Raw genomic sequence first — 27,935 nt, 5'->3', positions numbered from 1 at the left:
TTGTTGGGGTTGGTCTACTACTGTTGGGGTGGTCTGGGAGGTCTGGTTGTAGATTGCTGTTATGCCTGGGAATAGTTACAATGGCAGTTCATCGGTTCCAACAAGTCGAATAGAGAGGCTCTTGAGAGAAAGAGAGCTAAGAAAGAACAGCAAATCGTCCTATTCTAATGAGGCAAATGGCAATGAAGCAGTTGATCTTGAATCACGCTTAAGGGAAGGTGATAACTTTGTGGAACAATATCTAGAAGGAGCCTCGGCTGCACGTGAGGGATGGGAAAAACCTGATGGAGGGCTGTTTACACAACGGCTTTTGGTCGTTGCTAATAGACTACCAGTCTCGGCTGTTAGAAGAGGAGAAGAGAGTTGGTCACTAGAGGTTAGCGGTGGCGGACTTGTTAGTGCTCTTTTGGGTAAGTTCTTTGAATTTTCTTATTTTCAATTCTCTTTTCCTTCGTTAGCACAGATTTTCTATAACTGGAATGTAAAATTTGGTTTAATTGTTAAAATTTATAGGCGTGAAGGAGGTTGAGGCGAAATGGATTGGATGGGCAGGTGTAAATGTGCCGGATGAGCCTGGACAGAGGGCACTAACTAAAGCACTGGCTGAGAAGGTACTTTGTTTCCTGAAGTTCAAACCTTTTTGAAGTTCAAATGACAAAAATGTTTATATTCCCGTGAGATGGGTCATAGTTATGATGACAAATGTATCGATGCAGAGGTGCATACCAGTCTTTCTTGATGAAGAAATCGTCCATCAATATTATAATGGCTATTGCAACAACATATTATGGCCTCTTTTCCATTATCTTGGTCTTCCCCAAGAAGACCGTCTGGCCACAACCAGAAGTTTCCAGTCCCAATTCGCCGCCTACAAGAAAGCTAATCAAATGTTCGCTGATGTGGTGAACGAGCATTATGAAGAAGGTGACGTTGTTTGGTGCCATGACTACCATCTTATGTTCCTTCCGAAGTGTCTGAAAGATCACAACAGCAACATGAAAGTTGGCTGGTTCCTTCATACGCCCTTCCCATCTTCTGAAATTCACAGGACATTACCTTCTCGCTCTGAGCTTCTACGTGCAGTTCTTGCTGCTGATTTGGTCGGGTAAGTTCGTAATTTTCTCAGTGTTCTTATTTGCCAATGGCAATACAACCGTGCTTCTAGTGAAACTTCACTCTATGTGACGATAGTTAATTTGTTATGCAGTTTCCATACCTATGATTATGCAAGACATTTTGTGAGTGCGTGTACCCGTATCCTAGGACTTGAGGGTACACCTGAAGGAGTAGAGGATCAAGGGAGGCTTACTAGAGTTGCTGCAGTAAGTTTAAGTTGAAATCTATGATATTAATCTTTGCCCCTTGCCATTGTACTTGCAAATTAGGTTGAAAAATGAGAACCGGACCAACTATTCATGCTTTGTTCATGATGAATGTCTGGACAGATATTCATGATGGAAGTTGCTCATAATGAAAATACATGATATTGATGAAAAAAAATGCATGATATTCATGATTATCAATAGTTATTCATCATGAATGTTGAGTATTCAAAGGAATGAATACCAAATACTTAACTTACACACAAACAACATAATTCATATACATTTACTGAAATATGTCAAGATACATCATCGGTAAAACAAGAAACACAAAACAAGAGTTAAATACAGACCCCAACCATCGTGTCCTAAAAATAACAGACACAACGGTTGAAAAACAGTTTTGGCGGGAAGAGTAACTGCTGTTAATGATCACTAACGGCCAACCACCAAAAACAGTTAACAAACAGATGAAACGAGATGTTTGGCTTACCTTTCAACATCCCCCATAAGCTAAACATTGTGAACACCCAAATCTTTCTTCAATTTCTCAAAGCTTCCCCGCCGAAGAGATTTTGTGAAAATATCGGCTATTTGATCCCTTGTATTACAAAACAGAACATCCACCTCATTGTTGTGAATAAGCTCCCTAATGAAGTGGAACTTAATCCTAATATGTTTGCTTTTTCCATGATACACAGGGTTTCTGGTCAGAGCTATAGCAAACTTGCTATCACAATAGATCTGAGTACAAGAACTTTGTGAAATCCCCAACTCTTCTAGTATACCTCTAAGCCAAAGTGTTTGACACCCTGTAGAAGAGAGTGCCATATATTCAGCCTCTCTAGAGGATAGGGCCACCACTTTTTGTTTCTTGGGCTGCCATGAAATTACACCCGAACCTAGGCTGAAAACATACCCTGTGGTGCTCCTACTATCCACAACATCCCCTCCATAGTCACTATCACTATAACCAATCAACTTGAAGTCATGAGAGTAAGAGTAAGTAATGCCATGATCCAATGTGCCTTTTACATAACTTAGGATACGTCTGGCAGTATCCCAATGTTCCTTTTTAGGATGTTCCATAAATCTGCTGACAAGGCTTACAGGAAACATGATATCAGGCCTGGATGCTGTGAGATACATAAGACATCCCACAAGGCTGCGATAGAGAGTTGAATCCACTTCCTTCCCATTCTCTCCTTTTGAAAGCTTAAGACCAAACTCCATGGGTGTTGCAATCTTCCATATTAAACCTTTGTAATAAGTCTCTAGCATACTTCTTTTGAGAGAGAGTGATACAATGTGTACCTTGAGTAGCTTCTATCCACAAAAAATAATGTAACAATCCTAGATCTGTCATTTCAAAATTCTCTTTCATTGAATCTTTAAATTCATTTATCATCTCTATGGAGTTTCCTGTTAATACTAGATCATCCACATATATGCAGACTATCAATATGGTGTTACCTTCCTTCTTGATAAATAATGTATGCTCATAGTTGCATTTCTTGAAGCCTTGATCAAGAAAATGACCTTCAATTCTGCTGTACCTCAAGCCATAAAGTGCCTTCTTAAGATGGCACACTTTATGTTCCTCACCTTTTCTTTTATAACCACTAGGTTGATCCACATAAACATTCTCTTTTTGATAACCATTTAGAAAAGCTGATTTGACCTCCAATTTTTTTTATTAACCTGAATATCCAACCCACTATGCGAGCCGACTAATCCCAGGGTGACCACCTGCTTTGCAGATAGCGTGGAGTCACCGTATTTGAACCTCCATGGCCACAAGGGGATTTTTGTTCCTCCTTGGATTTGAACCTGGGACCTCCTAGTACTTTTGACCTTTGGAGCCAAACTCAAACCAATCAGGCACCACCCTTGTGGTTAATTTGACATCCATTTGATGTACAAACCAGTTGAACTGAGTAGCAATAGCTAGGATTAAACGTATGGTTTCAAGTCTAATGACAGGGGCAAATACCTCTTCGTAGTTAATTCCAAACTGTTGTTTGTATCCTTTTACCACAAGTCTCGCCTTATGTTTATCCACTTCTCCTGTTTCATTGAACTTTCTCTTGTATATCCATCTGACTCCTATAGACTTCTGTCCTTTTGGTAGATCAATCAGTTCCCAAGTGTTGTTCTTCATAATTGAATCCATTTCACTGTCCATTGCATCCCTCCATTTTTTGTCCAAACAGGCCTCTTCATAATGTAGAGGATCAACATCTGCAAATAGAGCAAAATCAGCAAGATCACCAATATTAACAGGTTGTGTGCTGTCATAAAGATCTCTCAAGCTTCTGGTCTTTCCGTTAGAATTGTCTGATGAGGATGAACTTCCAGAGTTGGTGTCTTCTATATTAGATGATGTTTGATCAGGGGAGGCACTAGGAGAAGGTATTCTTTCTGGAGTAGCAGGGTCATCCTGATCAATAGACACATCAGCGATGTCTTGATCAATGGGGTTTTCATTTAAAATGCAAATCCCATTCTCATCACAGGTTAGGCCATTCCAGGATATATTCTCATCAAACAACACATCTCTGCTAGTGATAACCCTTTTGGTCAAAGGATTGTACAGCTTATAAGCCTTGGTGTTGTAACTGTATCCCACAAATACTGTTTTTTCAGATTTTTCATCTAGTTTTCCCCTCTTCTGCTTTGGTATGTGAGCATAAGCTACACATTCAAAAGTTCTTAGATGGCTCACACTTGGTTTGAACCCATTCCAGGCCTCTTGAGGAGTCTTATCTGAAAGGCTTTTGGTGAGGGATCTGTTAATAAGATAGGCAGCACAAGCAATTGCTTCATCCCAAAAGACATTAGGCAGTCTTTTGTTTTTGAGCATACATCGTGCCATTTCTACAAGTGTTCTGTTTTTCCTCTCTGCCAACCCATTTTGTTGGGGTGTGTAGCTTGCTGTGAGTTGGTGATGAATTCCATTATTCTTCAAATACTCTTCAAATTCCACTCCTATATATTCCCCCCACGGTCAGACCTCAAGTTTTTAATTTTACATTCACTTTGCTTTTCTACCATGGCTTTGAAGTGTACAAAGTGATTAAAGGCTTCTGATTTTTCCTTAAGAAAGTAAACCCAAACTCTTCTGCTGAAATCATCTATAAATGTTAAGAAATAACTACTTCCTCCAAAGGGAACAGTTCTCATGGGTCCACAAATATCTGTGTGGACTAGTTCCAACTGTTTTGAGGCTCTCCAATCCCTGTCTTGGGGAAATGATTCCCTTGTGTGCTTACCAAGTGCACATCCTTCACACACATGATCAAGGTTGGTGACAGAGGGCAATCCCTTCACCAGATCCTTTTTGTGCATGTAAGAGAGTGAGTTGAGGTTGATATGGCCAAACCTATTGTGCCATAACAGTGATGTATGTTTGGTATTCATGGTTAGGGAAAGAAAACTCTCATCATTGAACTTGATAGGGAACATCTTATTACTTGTCATGAAAACTTTTCCAATGAATGAGTTGTTGGAATCTGTAATTTCACAACACTCATTTCTAAACAGTAATCTATACCATCTGAGAATAAGTTGTCCCACACTAAGAAGGTTATGTTTTAACCCTGGAACATAGAAAACATTAGAGATCCTTTTGTCTTTGTCTCTAAGTTTGATAGAAATTTCTCCATTCCCACATACACTTAATTTCTTATCATCACCTATTCTCACATCTTTCTTTTCTGATTCTACTAAATTTAGGAATAAATCCTTGTTTCCAGTCATGTGATTACTACAACCACTGTCAAGATACCACAGATCACAAGGGGTTTTTTCTTGAACACTTAACTGTTGGTAATTCGTCTTGAACTTTGAATTCTCGTTAGACTTCCCTTGTGTGTTTGTTCCACTGGATTGTCCTCGCAACAATCCATTTGAAGCCATTGATTATATATCTGAAGATATATATGAAGAACACATAATCTACAAGAAATATCCTTACATAAACTTGAATACAAGTTACATACACACACACATTGCTGTTCGACAGCCTACATATACATATATACATAGATCCTAAATGACACTTACCAACCATTGTGTTGGTTCAATAAAATAACCACCAAATCAGTTAAGTAACTGCCTTAGTGTCCTGATGTGTCACATGACACAATTATTTTAATTATACATAATACAAACTTAATAATATACTAAATAAAACGTTAAATTACATTTAAAAACAATACTCCCCCTAAATGTCGAAACGTTTTATTGATGCTTGTCCATACTTCGAGCTTCATAAAATGATGACAAAATCATCATCTTCTTCAGTGCTATCATCGGTGCCCTCTCGTCCATCTGAGTTGTATTCCACAATGCTAAGATCTTTTTCTTGACTTCCTTCAACTCCTTGAGTCTTGCAGCCTTGGTTTGATCAGTTGTCAGTATTCCTGCAGTGTTGTGATCTTCCTTCATCTAGGTTGATCTTTGCTTTTGGTTACTCCACCAACTAAGCCTTCACTGCCATAATCAATCATACATCCTGATTGATCATGATTCATGTTGGTTACTCCACCAACACCTCGTTCTTTTGTACTTGGTAACTTACCAAACCTTTTCATTGCAAAGTCAAAATGTTCTTGAGGATGTAGCAAGTATTGTTCAAATAACTTGTTGAATGCTTGATCATAGCATTCTGGAAACCCGAAGCTCATTGCAATCTCCTTCCATTTTCCTTCTCTTGATATCATTTCGTGTCCTTCTGATCCAACAATTAGTTTATACAAGTCGAATAGACAAATTTTTATACCTGCTAATTTTGGAGGGAGTGTAATTTCAACTCCACTTTTGATCTTGTGGAACCAAGTAAGTGCATCTTCGAACCTTCTTGTGAACAACCCTTTGTTCTTATAAGCGATGCGATTACAGTTAACCAAAGCTTTTTATGGTTAGACGTACTGATTTTCCATCGATTTTGAATTCATCTTCGGTTATGCTTTTGCTTGCTTCCTGCTCGTGTATTTGCTGCAATTCAGGATGGTTTTCTCCAAAGATCCTTGGGTCAGATTTAGTAGACTTGTTTTGATCATCTCCTTCTCCTTTCCGATCATCATACATGTGTGTAATCTTACATTTCGAGTCTTTGACTTCAATTTCAAATCCTTGTAATATCAATTGTTTTATGCTCAACACATTGATGTTGATTTTCGGTGCATAAGAAACATAGGGGACAACATATGATGTCTCTTCTGTTGTTAAATTAATTTCTCCAATACCGTGTATTAGGAGTGGATTAAGATGATGTTCTTCATCGTTGATGAAATAACATTTCTTAATCTTAACAAATATGTCTCTGGAGGGAGTCATATGTTTAGAGCTTTTTGTATTAACATACCAGATAGAGTTCCAAGATCCTATGTCGGTTCCTTCAACTAAGTAATCCCCATTTATGATGACCCTTTCAATGTGTGTTTGATGATATGGCTGCAGTGGACTGAATGTTCGATCAATTTGATCACCGGGCTTAGAAACAGGATCAAGTTTGCCTTGTACAGATTGCTTTTCAGGCAATCGATCTTATTAGTCTATATTATTATGTATTATATTTTCAATACTTAGCATAGTCGGTGGTACCTAAATGTAAATTGTATTGTTATAAATATTGAGGAATGAGAAGGGACAACACACGAATTATCAAAACCTTAACATGGTATCAAAGCTCTGGGTACCCTAGCCGGCCCTACCTCCGATCCTACCTCCGATCACCATCCCCCTGTGATTTTTCCCTAGCCGGCCCTACCTCTCTTCCCTCTCTTCTCCTCGGTTTTTCATCTATGGCAGCCAGTGACAAATCCACCGACACACCCGTCGCTCACCCTCTACATCCCGCCACCACTGTCACCAACATCAGGAATCAAATTCCCATAACCCTCACAGCCGATGATAGCAACTACAATTCCTGGGTTGCTTTGTTTAAAGTCCAGTGCACCGTTTGTCGGGTTCTTGATCATATAATTCCGCCTACTACAACCACATTCGACCATGATGAAGAATGGACGCGTCTGGACGCCATCGTCTTACAATGGATTTACAGCACCATCTCTACCGACCTTCTCACCACTATTCTCAAGGTCGATAATACAACCGCATCCGCCTGGTCCGCTCTTGAGCGACTCTTTCTGGACATCAAACCTACACGTGCACTACATCTTCAAAACAAGTTCTTCAATACCAAGCAGTCCTCTTTTACTACTGCCTCAGCATACTATCAGGAGTTGAAACACCTCGCCGATCAATTGGCCAATGTGGATGCCCCGGTTACTGACCAAACCCTTGTCCTACAGTTGATTGCCGGATTGAGTCCCGAATATGACAATTTTGCAACGGTCATACAACAAGCGGACGTCCTTCCTTCATTCACCTCTGTCCGCTCCAAACTTGTTCTCGAAGAAGGCAGCAAAGCAAAACGTGCGGCTGACTCTCCTGCTGCCCTTCACGCCGGGTTGACCTCCACTCAGCCGGCCTCCGGTACCAATACGGTACAACCCGATCAGCCTCCTACCAGGTCTCTTAACCGCGGACCGGACAGCACTCGTGGCCGTGGTCGTGGTGGACGTGGCCGCGGCCGTGGACGGTCTCGTGGCAGGAACATCCCCTCCTATTATAACTCCGCCGGGTACTCTCCTATACCACCATGGATGCAGGAACACCATTCATGGTCGTACTCACCGTGGGCAGCGCCTCCCTGCCCGTACCCCACTGCACCTCAGTCGCGACTCCATTCAAGGGATGCACCTGGAGTTCTTGGCCCAAGACCTTCGGCAGCGTATGCTTCATCAGAATACTCGTTTGCTCCGACAAACATTGAACAAGCTTTACATACTATGACGTTGAATCCGGATCAAAACTGGTACATGGATACGGGGGTCACCAACCATATGTCGCACTCGCCAGGTATGCTCTCTTCTTATGTCAATAATGGTAGCTTAACTCCAATCGTCGTTGGTAATGGTTCTCATATACGGACATCTGGTATAGGCCACACGACCCTCTCACCACCCTACCCACCTCTAAAACTACCCAACATCCTTGTCTCTCAATCTTTACTTAAAAACCTTGTTTCTGTCAGACGTTTAACTACTGATAATGATGTTTCAATTGAATTCGATCGTTTTGGTTTTCTTGTGAAGGATTTCAAGACCAAGCTCCCTATCCTTAGATGCAACAGCTCCGGGGACCTCTATCCTCTATCTTTCCCAACGGCCAACTTCCCTTCTCCGTCCACTTTTGCTGCTCTCTCTCAAGATCGTTGGCATCAAAGATTGGGTCACCTGGGCGCCTCTTTATTGCGTTATTTAAATAAGCGAAACTCAATTTCTGTTTCCAGTTTGAATAATACACATTTGTGTCAATCTTGTGTATTTGGCAAACACATTAAGCTACCTTTTCATGATTCTTTATCTACTACTGTTTTTCCTTTTGACATGATTCATAGCGATCTATGGACGTCACCCGTTCCTAGTACGAGTGGCCATCGGTATTATATATTGTTTTTGGACGATTATAGTAATTTCCTATGGACATTCCCATTATCAAATAAATCGGCTGTTTACTCMACCTTCTTGCAATTTCATACTCTCATTCGCACTCAATTTGAAYGWTCYATAAAAACCTTTCAGTGCGATAATGKGACTGAATACAACAACCRTATGTTTCACACTTTTTGTAAACAAAACGGGATGCAATTTCGGTTTTCATGTCCCTACACCTCTTCACAAAACGGTAAAGCGGAACGTAAAATACGTTCAATCAATAACATTCTTCGAACCCTTCTCACTCACTCCTCTCTCCCACCTTCTTTTTGGCACTATGCCCTCGCCATGGCCACCTATATCCTTAACATTTTACCCTCTAAAACAAAGGCAAACCTTACTCCCACMCACCTTCTTTACCGTACCTCCCCTACCTACTCTCATCTTCGCACCTTTGGGTGCCTTTGCTACCCTCTCCTCCCRTCCTCCTCCATCCACAAACTCCAAAACCGCTCTTCTCCTTGCGTTTTTCTTGGTTACCCTCCAAATCATCGCGGGTACCTTTGTCTAGATATGTCAAGCAAAAAGATCATCATCTCCCGCCCACTTCGTCTTACGACTTTCTTCACAAGAACATCGACGACGATCAACACCCATACATTCGTCATTCCCCTCATCTTACAGCCCCCTCACCCACGGTTCCCTCTACCCCTACGCAACCCCACCCGACCCCTACCCCCTCCCGTTTTGGTCAAACCTACTCACGGTTACGCCACAAGCACACCGCCCCACCCGCTGCCTCTAGCCAACCAACACAGCCCGGTCCTTCGTCTCATCCACCACCTCCTGCACCAAACAACTCCCCACCCAATCCACCACCACCACCTCCACCTACTAGAACGATGCATACCCGTAGCATGACCGGTAATTCCAAACCCAAAACCCCGTTCTCCTTACACACTTCTTCTAACATTGAACCGCTCCCCAAAAATCTAACCGATGCCTTATCCAGTCCTGTTTGGAACCAAGCAATGACGGAAGAGTTTTCTGCTCTTATTGATAATAMGACATGGGAACTTGTACCTCGGCACTCTGACATGAACATAATTCGGTGCATGTGGATTTATAAACACAAGTTGAAATCCGATGGAACTTTGGAACGCTATAAAGCACGGTTGGTTGSGGATGGCMGAACTCAACARGTAGGGGTAGATTGTTCGGACACCTTTAGTCCAGTATTTAAGCCAGCAACCATCCGGACAGTTCTTACTATTGCCTTACATCATCACTGGGATATCTCTCAACTTGATGTTAAGAATGCATTTTTGCACGGTCATCTACGTGAGACTGTTTTCATGCATCAGCCGCCGGGGTTTCGGGATCCTAACTTTCCTAATCATATTTGTCGTCTGAAGAAATCACTGTATGGTCTTAAACAAGCACCGCGAGCCTGGTACAGCGGTTTACCGACTATGTCACTCAGTTGGGATTTCGACTCAGCTCGAGTGATCACTCTTTGTTCATCCACCATCAGGGACGTGATGTGGCTTATATTCTTCTATATGTGGATGACATTATTCTAGTCACTTCGTCTCCGGCACTTAAGGCACACTTCATGTCTCACCTGTCTAAACAATTTGCCATGAAAGATTTGGGTCCTCTTTCTTATTTTCTGGGTATATCGGTACAGCGGTCATTGGACGGTCTGTTTTTATCTCAGGCCAGATATGCTCAGGAAATACTAGCTCGTGCCAAGATGAATGACTGTAATCCGGTCCTCACCCCGGTCGACACTGCCGGTAAGCTAGGCGCCACGTCTGGCGAACTTCTTGACGATCCCACCACCTATCGAAGTCTGGCAGGTGCGTTGCAATACTTGACGTTTACCAGACCCGATATCTCTTATGCGGTGCAGCAGATATGCATGTACATGCATGCCCCCCGGACCGGTCATCTTCATGCGTTAAAGCGGCTTCTGAGATATGTCAAGGGAACTCTCAATATGGGTGTTATGATGAAGGCATCTCCTCTCTCTAATCTTATTGCTTATACAGACGCTGACTGGGCAGGTTGTCCGGATACTAGACGGTCCACATCTGGGTATTGCATCTTCTTTGGCGACAACCTCATCTCCTGGTCTTCCAAACGACAGTCAGTTGTTTCCCGTTCCAGTGCTGAGGCTGAATACAGAGGGGTGGCCAACGTTGTGGCCGAGATCTGTTGGCTCCGTAATCTCCTTCTTGAACTACATTGCCCTATCAGCCRTGCTTCTCTCGTTTTTACAGACAACATCAGTGCTGTTTACCTCTCCGGCAATCCGGTTCAACATCAACGGACAAAACACGTGGAGGTGGATATTCACTTTGTTCGCGAGAAAGTGCAACGTGGTCAAGTTCGAGTCCTTCATGTACCGTCTTGACACAATTTTTCAGACATATTCACTAAAGGCCTACCCCGAGTTCTTTTTGATGATTTTCGATCCAGCCTAAGCTTACGGGAACCTCCACCTTAGACTGCGGGGGTGTATTAGTCTATATTATTATGTATTATATTTTCAATACTTAGCATAGTCGGTGGTACCTAAATGTAAATTGTATTGTTATAAATATTGAGGAATGAGAAGGGACAACACACGAATTATCAAAACCTTAACAGATCTCCTTTCTTTGGACAATCCCACGCAAAATGACCCTTGTCATTGCACCAATAACATGTCGGTTTCCGGACTCTTTTCATGTTGATCTCACCACCGTTGCTCCAATCTCGAAGGAGATTTGCGAGTTCCATACTTCTAATACCTTGTAGATTTCTGATTCGAGTATTATGAAGCCTTCGAACAAATCCCGAAGTTCTTCCCATTCAATTTCTCCTTCGGCTTAGACTTCCCTTGTGTGTTTGTTCCACTGGATTGTCCTCTCAACAATCCATTTGAAGCAATTGATTATATATCTGAAGATATATATATGAAGAACACATAATCTACAAAAAATATCCTTACATAAACTTGAATACAAATTACATACACACACACACACACTGCTGTTCGACAGCCTAGATATACATATATATAGATCCTAAACGACACTTACCAACCATTGTGTTGGTTCAATAAAATAACCACCAAATCAGTTAAGTAACTGCCTTAGTGTGCTGATGTGTCACATGACACAATTATTTTAATTATACATAATACAAACTTAATAATATACTAAATAAAACGTTAAATGACATTTAAAAACAATATTAACATCATGAACATGGAATCATCATTTTGGTAGTCTTATTTATGTATAAAACTGGAGGTTTTACTCTCTTCTGCTATTCTCTTTCTACATAATTTAATAGTGCGTCCTATCTTATCACAATAAAAACATTTTATTTGAGAGAAGGGCTTACCTTGCCTTTGCTCCTGGTGTAACTTGATCCTTGTTCATCTTTACTCAAATCCAGTCCTTTCTGTTTCTCACTTGCATTTGACTCCCATGTTGAATGAGTTTGAAAGACATGTTCCATCACAGGTGTATCAAATTGTCTCATGCGGAGTTCATGTGATTGGAGTGTCCCTAGGAGAGTTTCCAAAGAGTAATCTGAGAGATCTTTGGACTCTTCTATAGCCACAACATATTCAAAATTTCTGGTGAGGCTCCGCAAAACCTTTTCAACCACCATTCAATCTCATTTGATTGATCAGAACAATCACCCTATTGTGGTATTCCTCTATAGTTTCAGTTTTTTTCATCTTATGATTGTCAAATTCACACCTTAGAGCCTAAAGTCTAACAACCTTGACCTTTTCTTCTCCTCTATAGGATTTAAACAGCATCTCCCACGCTACTTTAGCAGATTGAGAGGATGAAATCCTTTCAAATATATTTTCATCCACTGCCTGAAAGATCAAAAACAAGACTCTTATGTCTTTCCTTTTTGCTTCATTAAGAGCGTTAGTTTGTTGAACTGTAAGGGCAGTGGGATTTTCTGGTTCTATAACTCCTTCTTGAATAATCGGCCAAAAGTCTTGGGACTCAAACATCACCTTCATCTGGATACTACAATGGAAGTAATTCCTTCCATTCAATTTGGGTAACTGAATTTGTGCTTGTAACATACTTTGAGAACTTGAAGCCATACGGATATGGCTCTGATACCATTTGTTGAGTATTCAAAGGAATGAATACCAAATACTTAACTTACACAAACAACATAATTCATATACGTTTACTGAAATATGTCAAGATACATCATCGATAAAACAAGAAACACAAAACAAGAGTTAAATACAGACCCCAACAATCGTATCCTAAAACTAACAGACACAACGGTTGAAAAACAGTTTTGGCGGGAAGAGTAACTGCTGTTAACGATCACTAACGGCCAACCACCAAAAACAGTTAACAAACAGATGAAACAAGATGTTTGGCTTACCTTTCAACAATGAATAATACATGAAATAGTTGGTTTTCAGGTTCTCAAAATATATATGATTCTCATTTGAACTTCCCCATATCATTGTATATGGTATATATAGGCGATTTCACATTTAAGATGTAGTCCTATTCTCTGACGTTTGTACTTTAATTGATGAAACCGCAGTTTCCAATAGGTATAGATTCAGACCGTTTCATCCATGCTCTCGAGGCTCCTCAAGTCCAAGAGCACATCAGAGAATTGAAGGAGAGGTTTTCTGGGAGAAAGGTGATTTTACTTTTTCATTCTTCATTCTTTTTTCTTGATTATGTTTTTCTTGTACCTGCTTTTATTTGCATCTTTTTGCCACCTTTCAAAACATATGTCTCTCTTTGCCACACTTTTTTACAAGTTGGGGGTCTTCATGAAAACATCCACTCTACTCTCTGGTTTATTCTTTATTCTTGATACTTGGGGCCATACATGTTAAAATAAGATGACCTAGCTTGCATACATAATTTCTATATCAATGCTTATTAGTCGAAGGACAACAATAATTGGGTCAACCCACTATAGAGAATACGGTAATCGAATATGTGCAGCCTTTTGCAAGAAAAATCAGATGGCAGGGAACTATACTTCCATGAAAAATAGGTTCAATAGTTATGTTTGATCCTCTATACTTTTTCTTGTTTTGACAGGTGATGTTAGGTGTCGATCGCCTAGATATGATCAAAGGCATTCCCCAGAAGATACTGGCATTCGAGAAGTTTCTTGAAGAAAATCAATATTGGCACGATAAAGTGGTTTTGCTACAGATTGCAGTACCAACAAGAACTGATGTTCCTGAATGTATGTCTTCACAATATCTGTATCTTTTTAAGTTGCCTTCTTGCTTAATCGATATGTATATGTGTACGCATATCAAGTTTTAGTTCTAATACACCTGACATATAGTTTTGGTTTTCAATTATGTGCTTTTACAGATCAAAAACTCACAAGTCAGGTTCATGAAATTGTGGGACGGATAAATGGTAGATTTGGCACATTGACAACTGTTCCAATTCACCATCTGGTTAGCCTTCCATTTTAAATTAGTAGCCTAAATTTTTATTTGGTTTTGAGTAGAAATAGAAATTTTGTTTGCCAAAATAGTCAATGAAACATATATGCATACATTCTTTACCAAAATAAACTTAAAAATGATGGGATAAACAGAAACTGCGGAATTTAGTGTTGTAATGTGATAGGTGGGGTGTTTATCGAGTTTCAAAGATCATCATGTGATATCTGCAGGACCGATCTCTTGATTTTCAAGCTTTATGTGCACTCTATGCTGTCACTGGTACTGATCCCCTCTCTCTTTTTCTCACAGTTTATATGATATTTGCATTCCGGACTTCTTCCTGGGTTAAGTAATTTGCACACCATTCATGAAATTCGTCATATTTTACTTGACACATGGTTTAACAAAAGCGTTAGATATTTATACCCTTCAATAAAGACAGATCAGAAGAATCTTGTGGACCCAAATCAATACCCGTGACTCGGTACCACTTTTTAACTTGGCAACTTTCCATAAAAGGGAAGTTTTCAAAATTTCATAGTAAACTACATTGTTCATCCTGTACTCCGGTGGTATGTTAGAAATTTCGGTTTTCATCCCCAAACTTCATTTATTACATTGGTGATCACCGTGGTTTGCAATTCCTTTCACTTATGGTCTCTCTGAACTAAAGGGCATTTTGGTCTTTTTACCTTTTTTTCTCTCATTTTTCTTTAAGCTAGTCAAGGTCTTACCAGACCATGTCGCTGATGCCAATCTGATTCCAAGAACTGCTCGAAATATGAAGATCAACTATGTGTGGTCTATATCTATATGCACTTCATTCTTTTCTAAATGGCAAATGATAGAACATTCAAATGGATTTGTCGAATTCCATCATGACTGATGATGCGTTTTCATCCTCATGTTGCCAGATATAGCACTTGTCACATCTTTGCGAGACGGAATGAATCTTGTCAGTTATGAGTTTGTTGCATGCCAAGATGCTAAAAGAGGAGTACTCATTTTAAGTGAAGTAATTATCACCACTTTATTATTATAGATCTCCTCACAAGAAGGCATTCAAGATTCACCATCATAAGATTCTATTAATCTAAATCACCATTCTCCGGTACACCTGCAGTTTGCTGGTGCTGCACAGTCCTTGGGTGCTGGAGCCATTCTCGTTAATCCATGGAACATAACCGAAGTTGCAGCTTCCATAGGCCAAGCTTTGAATATGTCAGCCGAAGAAAGAGAAAAGCGGCATCTGCATAACTTCTTGCACGTCACAACCCACACGGCTCAAGAATGGGCAGAAACTTTTGTAAGGTACGTTTGGACTTTGCTTTCTTAATTAAGAATTCAGTAAAAGAAATTGAATAAAGGACCATATAATATCAGTCACTACAACGAAATCGGTTTTATAAGACGCCAAGTCGCCAACTATGGTCAAAGACCTTCCAGCCTAGTGGTAAAGGCTTGGGCATGGCATAGTCATGAACCCGAGTTCGAGCCCTGGGAGGGGAGTGTTGGCGACATTTAAGTGGGGCCATGTTTAGCCTCCAAATTTGCCGGGGATTAGTCGGGCTTTGGCCCGGACACCCTTACAAAAAAAAAAAGTCGCCAACTATGTTTAAATGTCCTAACATATTGTTTTACAAGACTGGACCAAACAATTGTGTGTCATATGTAAAGGTGTTACGGTAAGTTGATAAGACGCTTTTGCGCATTTTAACAGAAGTTTTTATATAACACTTTTGAGAAGTGTCCTATGAACATATATTTGTATAGGACACTTATTTTTATAAAACTTTCAAATAATGTCATACAAAAAAACTAGTAACTTGTTAGGGCCCCCAAAAGCGTTGTATCAACTTATTTTAACACCTTAATTATTTGAATCATATAAACTTAAGTCCTATAAAGCAGTCTATAAAACATTTAGGGGCTGTTTGGTTGAGGTTTTCCATTAAGTCTTGTATGGATAAAGTTGTCATTGTACATTAATCTGTTTGTATAGATTGGAAAGGTTTTTGTTTGGAAAAGTTTTCTCATAGAGGGAAGGAACGTGTTTTTTAATTGGAAGGGCATGTTTGGAAAAAACCTGGCTTTCTGCATAAAGCTCCCTCATAAAAGCTTATTGAATAAGCCACTTTCTATATCATTAAGCCACTATCAAACAGTCATGTATAGTTGCCCGAATAAACTGAGTCCCATTAAGCTCATTAAGCTGCTAACAATATTTGAAACGCTAAAGGTTTGATTTTTTGTACATCATGTAGTGAACTGAACGATACTGTGGTTGAAGCAGAGCAAAGGATTAGACAAGTTCCACCACCGCTTCCGGTTGAAGAAGCTATTGAGCGCTATCTGCAGTCAAGTAACCGACTGCTTATACTGGCAAGTAAACACAATGATCTAAAACTGGGATTTTAGCATTTGAGTTCTAAAAAAGTGTTCTCATATGCATTTTCTAGTTTGATATAATTGTTTTTTCGACATAAAAAACTACAGGGATTCAATGTGACTTTAACTGAACCAGTTGATACGCCTGATAGACGTGGAGGCGATCAAATAAGGGAAATGGATCTTAAATTACACCCCGAGTTGAAAGAACCTCTGACGAGGCTTTGCAATGATCCGAAAACGACCATTGTTGTTCTCAGTGGAAGTGACAGAGCGGTATTGGATGAGGTAAGTCGTCTATCTTTGTCTTTTGACTTCTCAATGGTTTTCATGATACTTCTACAATCTTCTTTGTTAGAATACGTGGAACCCTGTTATATTACTCTCAAAAAAGAACCCGGGGATTGGGGGGTTCAATGTTCCAACATAGCTGACGTGGGACTCTAACACACTCCCTCCAATGGAGGCTAGATGGGCAAAGATGTCCTAGAGTGTCGATTCCTAGGCAAAAGATCTCTTAAATGGTGGACCTTGGCTCTGATACCGTGTGAAAATATGTGGAACCCCATTAAATTACTCTCCAAAATAGCCCTTTGAAAAGAGAAGGGGAGGTTTCTGATCCAAGTTTAGCTGATGTGGGACTCTAAACATTTGTACTGATTTTCCTAGAACTTTGGTGAGTACAACATGTGGTTAGCAGCCGAGAATGGAATGTTTTTGCGTTCCACAAAAGGCGACTGGATGACAACGATGCCTGAACATTCAAATATGGAATGGGTGGATAGCGTAAAGGTACTCGTGTATGCAATTTTTACTTCTGATCATGTTGTCTTCCGGTTTCTTGATCTTTGACCTCAAATAAACTTTTCACAGCATGTTTTTGAGTATTTCACTGAAAGAACACCTCGATCTCATTTCGAGCTTCGTGAGACATCACTCGTATGGAACTACAAGTATGCAGGTATGCTTCCTAGGTTCACATTGTTGAACATGGAGTCTGATTAAGATCACACGGTTTCAAATTTTCATATAAATGTTGAAGACCACCTTTATTTGTATCATATAATTCACAAAATATCTTTATAGGATGTCAAATATGTCTAAATGTCTTAATAGACTGCATTATAGGACGTAAGTTTATTGATCTAATTTGCATCCCTTTGAATAAGTCTCTCTTCATCAATTTTTTGGGAATGCAGACGTGGAATTCGGGAGACTGCAAGCCAGAGACATGTTGCAGCATCTCTGGACAGGACCAATATCTAACGCGTCGGTGGATGTTGTCCAAGGTAGCCGATCGGTCGAGGTCCGAGCCGTCGGTGTTACGAAGGTGCCGGTTTCATTTTGTTTTCAACCATGTGAATATGCGTCTATATATATATATATATATATATATAGTCAAAGGGTTGGGTTCTGATGAGAAGAGAAGTTATACACCTAAAGATTGAATGTCCAACACTAATGAGGTGCACTGAGATGCACCAGATCAATTCCCTTCTAAAACGCAATTCATGGGTGGGCATGGGATTAAAAGTGATCAAGGGTTCAGATATCTTATTACGCTTCTCACCTTAACTTCCATTCTCACACGATCCTTCGCCTATAATCAAATTGATCTTTATTTATGCAAACAGGGTGTTACAATTGTTCGTATATTAGGAGAGATCGTTCATAGCAAATCCATTTCTGCACCGATCGATTATGTCCTATGCGTTGGCCATTCTCTAGGAAAGGTATATATATATACTCCACACCTTTTATGTTTTAAGACATGCACTTTAAATATATGACGGTTGGGGGACCTTTTTGATAAAACTCTAAATTGTGAGATCTTTGAGAACTAGTTCATCATGTGCTATTTTATATATAAAAAATTCGTCTATGGCTAGAATTTAATGTAGTGATTAACATATATTTGTTTCACAATGTGTTTGTCTCACATGTACTCGGTGCAGAATGAGAACCTTTGTGGCATGTTTGTGAAACAAAAAGTACAAGTAAGAAAGTTTCAAATTGTTAATCGGATACATATGAAACAAACATATATTAACCAATACATTATATATTATACTTAAATGGAAAAGAATCATGGGAAACAAAAACTTAAGGTAGAAGTTCTCACGGATCTCACAAATTTTGGACTTTTCAAATGATAAAGCTCCTATAATGGTTTATTTGGACAAGAAGGGTTATTTAAGAATCCGTAAAGTATTTTGAGAATCAGATAACCAACTATTCATGAGGAATAACATGATAAATATTCATGAATATATATGTATTATTTGTCATGAATAGTTGTTTCTCACGGTTCTCGAAATATTTAAGGTTTCTAAAAGAACTTTTCCCTAAATGGACATTTCTCATACTGAAAATGTGGTTTTGCCTTGGTCATGTTTACAGGATGAAGACATTTACACATTTTTCGAGCCGGAGCTTCCCTCCGACGGCATTGGCATCCCGAGACCCAAGCTAAGTGATGCTACAAAGCCGTCCGGAGATAGGAGATACGGAAAAAGTGGATCAAAATCATCTCAAAAGCAGGCTCAGCAACGGCATCCACAAAATGCAGAAAATAAGCGAAACTGTAACAATAACAATAACAGTAACGGTGTTTGTGGGAGACGATCGTCACCATCACCATCCCCGGATAAGATAACGTGGAATGTACTTGATCTAAAAGGTGATAATTATTTCTCGTGTGCGGTTGGACGAACACGTACAAATGCACGATACCTTCTCCCGACATCGGATGATGTGGTCTCGTTTCTGAGAGAGCTTGCTCGAGCATCGTGAATATGTAACATGAAGTTCCCTAATCGGGGAATAGTGTTGTTAATAAATAGGGATTGTGTAATGATATCATGAGTAGTAATTACAGTTTAATGCTGTTATTGCATATCTTTTCTAATACGTGTTAATTGCATCATGTTGGTTTTGATTTATTTAGAGTTAACACAACACCATCAGATTTAGGGTCCGTTTATCAAACACTTACCCGGGTAAGGGCTTACCAAGTCACATTACCTCACCGGATGAATATGGTAAGGACCAAGTATCTTCATGAGTCTTACCCGGTAAGTGAGGGTGACGACTCTTACCACGGTAAGCGCTTACCGGGTAAATTGTTGCGTACGATGTCGTTTTGGTGAACTAAAATTTTACCCGGTAAGTAAATAACAGTGTTAAATTTTATTGATAATCACTTACCGGGTAAGTGTTTGGTAAACGGCCCTTTAATCTATACTACCTTATAAGGCAGATTTATCAAAAGTTTTAAAAACAATTTTTAATACATAAAGTAATATACATTTATGCACAAAGTCTTAAAAACAACTCATAATGCATCAAGTACTACTACTTTATGCATTCAGTCTTAAAAATCTCTTAATCTACAATTAAAATAACTTATAGTACAAGTTACCAATGCACATTATTACATTTTCTTTTCATGTTCCCATCCCCCTAGGTGAGATTCAAACTAATATCCACCATGAATTATTAAAACTTCTCTCATTCATCTCTCATTCAATTGCTCTAAAACTTTCGGTCTCGCTCTCAATCTCTTGATTCTTTGCTCTTGTTGTAAATCGAAAACATTTGTGGAGTCATTTAAATATGTTGGATTTTAAATATATTGGACTTTAAACTGTTATACAATTTTTTTCATCGATAGACTGTAATTGGAACCATAACTCTTATTTATTCAAATTGTATTAATATGTAAAGATCTAGTGTAACTTATATTATCGTTAAATCTTCTCTAATAAAACCAGTGAAACTTCAAAATCGTTAAAATTCACAGCTCCCGCCGCATTGCACGGATACACAACTAGTTTAAATATAAATATAAAATGGCAAATCATGAAAAGAATGTGAGGCACCAGCAGCAGCAGCAAACAAGTCATAAAAAGACTGGATCAAGAAAAGAGAACCATGTATATATAGAATCATTTGAGAAAAGAGAACAATGTATATATAGAATCATTTGGTATAACAAGTTGTTGTGTAGATAAATAAGTCAAACAAGAAATAACAACAGATAGAAGCCTTCTATTCGTCCTGCTACTACTTATAGAAACATCCAACAGCTATAATTTGCATTACACATCTATATAACCCACACATAATAGTAATAATTGTAATAAGCATTTCAGGTTTACAAAATCCTTACTAGCTATCTAGGCCTTTTTGTTGGGTTCGAATACGTACTTGATCAACGATTCTTTGATCGATAGCAGTTCCGGGAACTCTTTCTTCAGCTTGGATGTATCCAGCTCGTTATTGCTCCGTGGGGCTACTATCACTCGGGCTTGTTCTTCCAGCGTGAAGTTTGCCCATTTGAATTCTGGATTTATGTATTGTTTGTACAGCTCCAGGACCTCGTTATGGCTCACCACCCCCGGGTTTGTGAAGTTCCAGATTCCTTTCAGGTTTCTCTTTGCCATTTCAATGGATATCGGTAAGAGCTCATCCAAGATGCTCATGCTGTTGGGAATGTTGACTACTTTATCGTAACGAGCAATCTTGGTCACAAAGTTTCGAGGGTTGTTGAGGTCTGATGATATTGGCATTCGGACTCTCAAGGTACACACATTGTCGTATTCTTTTAACAGCTCCTCAACCTGCACAAATAAGAAATACATTCTTATATACATTTGATGCAATATGTGGGACTCTAACATCGCCCCCTCCAACAAAGACTAGACAAGTACACATTGTTCCAAAGTGTTGAGAGGGGGCTTAGAAGGGTACACATTAGCTCTAATATCATGCAGGAATATGTGAAACCCCATTAGATTACTCTCAAAAGAGCTTTCGAGGAAAAAAAAATGAGGTTTAAATCTAGCTGATGTGGGACCCTAACAAGGATAAAAGGGCAGTGAAATTACCATAGCCTTGGTTTTAGAATAGAAGGAACCAGTGAAATTGGGTGTGTCTTCTTCCTTGAAACCAATGCCTGAACCTTCAGGATGTGCAATATCATATTCGAATATGCATCCAGTTGCAAAATTCATCATCAAGATCCCATGTTCTCTGCACACGTCTGCTAAAGTGAGCGTGCCAGAGACATTGGTACGGATTGTTTCTGTCTTGTGAGATTCGCACCAATCAACATTGGGTCTGCCAGTGACACCGGCAGCATTGAAAACATGGGTGGGCTTAACATTCTGGATATCAGCTAGAATMTGTGATCGATCCTCCAAACGACCCTTACCATACTCGTATTGGATTCCTTGTTTCTCACACAACTTCCCAAGTAAACCTCCGATCCATCCTGTCCTACCATAGATAAGAAACTTGAAAGATGGTTTATTAGGAGAGTTGGTACTACTTTTTGAAGCAGGGACCATCTTTCGGATCTGAGAAGAATTGACTGCTGCATGAGGTGAATCAGATTGAACGTTTTCAGGTACATCAATAACTCTCTCGACTCCACCAGGCATCATTAGCATTCTTGGATGAGGAAGAAGTGCTCCAGAGACATCTCCCCACCAATCAGGATTGCTAGTATACCATTCCATGGTCTTTTTGAGACCCTCTTGCCATGTGGTCCTTTCAGACCAACCCAAGCTCTTCAGTTTCTCGTCATCCAAGAAGTACCTCTGATCATTAAATGGCCTGTTCTCCACAAATTTGATGCTTGCTTCAGGATCCATCTTGAAAAGATTGCACATATCTTTGGCAACATCAATAACTCGCCTTTCCTTCTTAGTTCCTATGTTGTAAACATGACCAACTTCTCCCTTGTGGAGAATGACTTCAAAAGCCTCAGCAACGTCTTCACAGTAGAGATAACTCCTCACATTAGAACCATCACCGTGGATCGGAAGTGGCTTGCCTCTCATGGCCAAGAGAATGAACTTAGGGATTAGTTTTTCTGGGAACTGATTTGGGCCATAAACGTTGTTTCCTCTGGTGGTAATCACAGGCAAGCCATACGACCGACCATAAGCCATAACAAGCATTTCTGCCCCAGCTTTTGTGGCCGAATATGGGTTTGTAGGCAGAAGTTGTGAGGCTTCATGGTTACCCACAACAGCATCCTCCTCTGTTTCCCCATACACCTCGTCCGTGCTCACATGGATGAACCTTCTAATCTGGCGAGTGACTTTACATGCCTCTAGAAGCACATGGGTGCCATAAATGTTGTTCTTTGTGAACTCAAAGCTGTTTCCAAATGAATTGTCAACATGAGTCTGAGCAGCAAAGTGCATTATGGTATCAATGGATTCGGTAATCAGGAGATAATTGACCAGATCAGCACTCCCAATGTCCCCCTTAACAAACTTGAAGTTGGGAGAAGATCTAGAGGGGTTAAGATTCTTAAGATTTGAGCAATAATCAAGCTTGTCGAGCACAACAATCTTGTAATCTGGGTAGCTTCTGATAAGCCTGTTAGCGACATGAGAGGCAATAAAGCCAGCAGCCCCAGTGATGAGAATGTTCTTTGGTGTATATGTAGTCATACCGCAGCAGTCTGAACATATAAATAAGATCAATGTAACTCAAGATCCACATGCTAAAACCTTTGATAAATTTGACAACTTAATGTACTTATTAAGCAGCTTCACTTCAAATTTAGAATTCAACAGTATCTTTTGGCAAATCATACATCAAAAGGAATTTTACTGGAATGAAGCATGAAAAACAGCATGTGGTCAAAGCAAGCTAATTAATGAATATTGATTCCCTAAAAAGCAAAAGAAATACTATAAAACAGAGAAAGTAGAGAGCTTGAGATCACTAATCAAGCTAGATCAGCAGCAACTAAAGCCAAAAGCACAATAATCAACTTCCAACTCTGCAACCAAATTAAAATTGTTTTACGCTCAAAATCACACGTTAAACCTAAAACACGATTCCAGTTAAAACGGATCTAGATCAGAGTAAGCATCCATCTGTAACGAAACTGAAGTTCGTACAAGTTTGGTATGATCCATCTCAAGCTAAAACACACACATTAAATCAGATCTAATCAACATGACAAAAATGTCCGCATCGCACAATTAGCATTAGAATTCACTTAATCTGAAAACACAAGGGCTTGACTCTAAGAATACAAGGGTTTGAGTAATATGAACTTACATTAAGTTGATCCGGATCCGGATCCGGATACGTATCAGAATGAATATGAATTTGAGGGCGAGAGAGGAGTGATTCCACCAAGATTATGATGCTGAAATATCTGCAAGACACACCGAATGGTAAGCTATGGCTGTATCAATATATATAGAAACACACACACACGCTATATATAGAGACAGATTCTGCGCGTATATATAATCCAGCGGAGTTATGATGACAGCAAATTATGATGATGAATTGGGTTGTGACACCTCCACCCCTCTCCATTTACTGTTTATCCGTACTCATCAACCCCACACTTTCTTGTGTTGCTTTTCGCATGATTTCTTTCACATGTCCACAATTTTTTGTTATTTTTTTTTAAGAATCAGATTAAATTATAGATTGAAAATATAAAAAATGTTCTTTTATATATGTAATGAGAAAATTATTATATAAAGGTGTACACTTTCATTTGAAACCGATCTATTTTCGTGAGACCACTTAACTAACATTGAATCTTCCCAACAAAACTCTGTAAAAGTAAATCTTTACAGTATTTTTGTTGTAAAGGTTTGGTGGTTTTTTTTGTACACTGTGACACAGTGTTTTACTGTGAAGATTCAATGTAATTTTCTGGTCTTACGAAAACAAGTAGGTCTCCCGAAAACAGAACCCGGTTAATAACGCATTTAACTTACCTCTATTTTACAGTACAATTTTTGTGAAGAAGATGAGAGCATATGCAATAAAGGTACTTAACACATTTTTGTAGAATGTTTTTTATACCTAGAGTTGTAAACGAACTGAATATTCAGCGAATCGTTCGTGAACCGTTCGAGGGGAAGTTCGTTTATGTTCGTTTATTTAATAAATGAACGAACATGAACAAATTTTTTTGTTCGTTTATTTAAACGAACGGATATGAACAAGAGTCTCGTTCGTTCATTTATCGTTCGTTTATGTTCGTTTATATATTAAATTTAATATATAATCTTTTGTTTATATATTTTGAATTCAAATAATATTCATTTATGTTCGTTTTGCTCGTTTGTTTACATTCGTTTAGCTTGTTAATGAACGAACATAAACGAACATGAACATACCTAATTTCTAAACGAACGAACACGAACACAAAGATTTTCATTCGTTTGTCGTTCGTGTTCGTTCGTTCGTTCATTCGGTTAAATTAAACGAACGAACATAAACAAGCATCTGTTCGTGTTCGTTCGATTTATTTACAGCCCTACTTATACCTTCTTAATAAGAATGTTGTTTCTTGTAATGAGGTTCTTACACTAACCTCTAATGTAGATGTTCCAAGGGACCGTTTACCTAAACACTTACTCGGTAAACGCTTAACGGTAAAATTCAATTATATCACTTACTTATTGTGTAAGATTTTAGTCTACCAAAACGACATTGTATGTAACAATTTGTCTGGTAAGCGCTAATCTTGGTAAGAGTCGTTGCCATCACTTACCAGGTAAAACTCTATGTCCTTGTCTTCGCTCTTACCAAGTAAGATTCTTGGTCATTGTCATATTCATCCAGTAATGAAATATGACGTGGTAAGCGCTTACCCGAATAAGCATTTGATAAACAACCCCTTAATATACCTTTATGATTTGTTGAGTTTATATTTACCTATTAATTTCGTCTTCACATATATGAACACCAAAATTTACATTTTAAATTTTTTTATGTATGATTTAACTTGATTTTAATATAAATAAGTGTACATATCAAATTCAATTTGGTTTTTGTGACCGTCATTCTTCCGGTTTGAGTCAAATATCACTATATCCGCAATATACAGGTCCACAATATTGCGGACTTAGCTAAAAGGAAAAAAAAATCAAATTCAACTAGTTTACCGTCGCAATTGCGGACCTGACCGTCACAATAGTATATCTAGTCACCGTAATTGCATATTTGTGTTGAATTTGAAACTTTTTTGCCTTAAGCTTACGGACCTGGATATTGCGAAAGTAGTGACATTTGGGTCAATCTAGGAGATAAATGGTTAAAAAACCAATTTGAATGAAAGAAACAGTCATTTAACTCAAATACTGTGTACAAACTATTATTGTTTCTATCATTCACGACATTTGAATTAAACATATTTTTGAAGGCATGCATAACATAAACCCAAAAAAAAAAGTATAAAAATTCTACAAGACACAAAAACCAACAGATAAACAAAATCACGACATAAGCCGTTAAAGAAACGGAAAGAAACAAAAGACAAAACCAAAACATTAAACATAAAAAAACATGAATAGGGCGGAACACAACCTACAACAAAGTGCTATTACATCGCTGAACCGATGAGAAACGAACGTTTTTCCTTTTTTTTTTCTTTGAAGTATATAATATATTTTATATACGGCAAATGCTACAAATAAACTCGCATACCCTCTTCATCATTTTTGAGGTTTGAACTCTTGACCTCCTAGGAGGCAAGAGGCTCAGATACCGCTAGGCCAAAAACCATTTGGTTCCTTTTTCCTTGTAATCACATCTATTCTGTAATTCTCTTTTTATACCAATAATTTTTAAAATATCATGTCAGGTTTAAACTATGTTTTGATTGATTTCTTAGATATCATATTAGGTAAAACCAGTAATTTATTTTACATAATGTAATATTACCTTGTTGTTTGTCTTATTTCTAATATCTGCTAATAAGTATTATAATTAATTAATTTTTGTTGAATAATCAATAAATTTATATAAAATGGAAGAACGAATTACATCGAAAAGATTAAATATATTTTTATTCGATTGTCATTTTCTAAAACATGTTTTTTCATAATACTTGTTCAAAGATATGTAGTTTGAAAGACGTTTATAGCTTTAATTGATAATTCATATTTGTTTACGTATTGAAGACGTTTTGTCGGTTTTTAATTGTAAAATCACCAATAAATGGGAATGATTTTTGTTTCAAGTATTTCTTTTAACGTTTAACGTTATAATCATTTTAGTAAATTGGATGATTTGTTCTTTTGTTTACTCTTTTAACGATGGAAACTACGTGCATGAGAACCGAAAAACTTGTTGTCGTTGATTGCAACAAATTGATACATAATGTTGAAAATTACTATAAAAAATGTAAACGTCTTTATTTTCTTTTACGAAACGTTACACGTTGTTCTTTTCTTTAATGGCAAATAAAATTACATGCTTGTATTTATTGAAATGATGTGAAATCATAACTTACATGTTATAAAGATCCATATTTTCATTGGATCAAAGATATGGCACCTCACCAAAAGGGCTTTTGGCTCAACGGTATGTGAGTCATTGGCCTCTTAAATCAAGGGTTCAAATCTCACCATAGATAAGGAGGGTGTGTGAGTTTATTTGTTCTATTTGCTGTATATAAATATTACATACTTCAAAAAAAAATATAGCACCTCATACTGACTGGAATGAGAATGTAATTAACTGAAGCAAACTATGTCCCCTATAAATCAAGTGACGATCGTTATTTTTAAAAAGTTTTAGGCGCGTAAAGCAATTTTGCATGAAAAATGGTTCAATGGTTAATAGTGTGACGTATATGGAGCAACTAGCAGAACTGTCGGTGGAATATTGTGAGTATGACAAATATGTGAAGGAACGTACAAACTTCAAACAGATGCAATTTTTAATTATAATTTTTTTAATTAGATAAAAGATTCTTATAAAAAAAATTTGAGATGACACGTAATATTAATCATAAACATCAAATAAAACCGACCACGTTTTTTGAAAAATATAATAATAAAACTAAAATAAAAAATTATATTGATTTAATTGTTGAATAATTAATGCAAAAATGCATCTTGAAATATATCTTGTAGATCTTAGAGATTGGAAAGAGACGGTAGAAGTAGCGTAAACGTCAATACTGCATGTTTGAGTTCGGGTTATTTAAGCTTTTTCTTTTTGTTTATTAATCCTTGTACATATCATATTAAACCTTATCTGATTGAAATATGTACAGGAGCACACTTACATATGAACGATGGGGTGTACATGTTATAAACGTTGAGATGTTGCACAACTCCTGTAGCTCAAGGTACAACTCAACAGAGCTTCAAGCCGTAATTGGTTCGGACCACACGTCGGGAGCCTTAGGCTGCACGTGGCCCAGGCCACGTAAACTAAGTTTTGTATATATAGTCTTCATGGTGA

The 27,935-nt window shown here is 38.4% G+C and overlaps 2 protein-coding genes across 4 annotated transcripts; one reads left to right on the top strand and one right to left on the bottom strand.

Annotated features, from left to right (window-relative positions):
• The first annotated feature begins 20 nt into the window (after positions 1-20).
• On the top strand, positions 21-19,595 carry LOC112507755 (alpha,alpha-trehalose-phosphate synthase [UDP-forming] 1-like). 3 transcript variants are annotated; one of them, XM_025112448.1, is made up of 18 exons: positions 21-410; positions 514-611; positions 717-1,105; positions 1,208-1,322; positions 13,418-13,519; positions 13,933-14,083; positions 14,218-14,306; positions 14,528-14,576; positions 15,212-15,312; positions 15,421-15,608; positions 16,562-16,679; positions 16,794-16,973; positions 17,355-17,477; positions 17,559-17,646; positions 17,885-18,015; positions 18,320-18,418; positions 19,086-19,117; positions 19,307-19,595. In XM_025112448.1, exons 1-18 carry the CDS (start codon positions 62-64, stop codon positions 19,476-19,478), a joined length of 2,574 nt encoding a protein of 857 aa, XP_024968216.1. In that variant the 5' UTR covers positions 21-61; the 3' UTR covers positions 19,479-19,595. The 3 variants fall into 3 exon arrangements, with proteins under 3 accessions (XP_024968216.1, XP_024968215.1, XP_024968213.1); XM_025112447.1 differs by having other exon boundaries at positions 19,086-19,174; XM_025112445.1 differs by having other exon boundaries at positions 19,086-19,595.
• Positions 19,596-20,635: 1,040 nt separating this feature from the next.
• On the bottom strand, positions 20,636-23,908 carry LOC112506634 (trifunctional UDP-glucose 4,6-dehydratase/UDP-4-keto-6-deoxy-D-glucose 3,5-epimerase/UDP-4-keto-L-rhamnose-reductase RHM1). The gene is made up of 3 exons (XM_025110821.1): positions 23,772-23,908; positions 21,575-23,163; positions 20,636-21,307 (listed from the first exon to the last, which is right to left on the bottom strand). The coding sequence occupies exons 2-3, from the start codon at positions 23,150-23,152 to the stop codon at positions 20,864-20,866; spliced, it is 2,022 nt and encodes a 673-aa protein (XP_024966589.1). The 5' UTR covers positions 23,153-23,163; positions 23,772-23,908; the 3' UTR covers positions 20,636-20,863.
• Between the last annotated feature and the right edge of the window lie 4,027 nt (positions 23,909-27,935).

Source organism: Cynara cardunculus, assembly GCF_001531365.2.
Source record: "Cynara cardunculus var. scolymus isolate 2C chromosome LG 2, CcrdV1, whole genome shotgun sequence".
In the NCBI taxonomy this organism is placed as follows: domain Eukaryota; kingdom Viridiplantae; phylum Streptophyta; class Magnoliopsida; order Asterales; family Asteraceae; genus Cynara; species Cynara cardunculus.
Note: the sequence above shows the minus strand (reverse complement) of the source record. Positions and strands in the feature narration are given on the sequence as shown.

What these genes read in the sequence shown, in the direction of transcription:
- LOC112507755 (XM_025112445.1), top strand. Translation starts at nt 62, where the DNA reads ATGCCTGGGAATAGTTACAATGGCAGTTCATCGGTTCCAACAAGTCGA. An exon ending in AGAGGTTTTCTGGGAGAAAG is followed by an intron (nt 13,520 to 13,932) that starts GTGATTTTACTT and finishes TTGTTTTGACAG; the next exon opens with GTGATGTTAGGTGTCGATCG. An exon ending in GAGCCGTCGGTGTTACGAAG is followed by an intron (nt 18,016 to 18,319) that starts GTGCCGGTTTCA and finishes TTATGCAAACAG; the next exon opens with GGTGTTACAATTGTTCGTAT.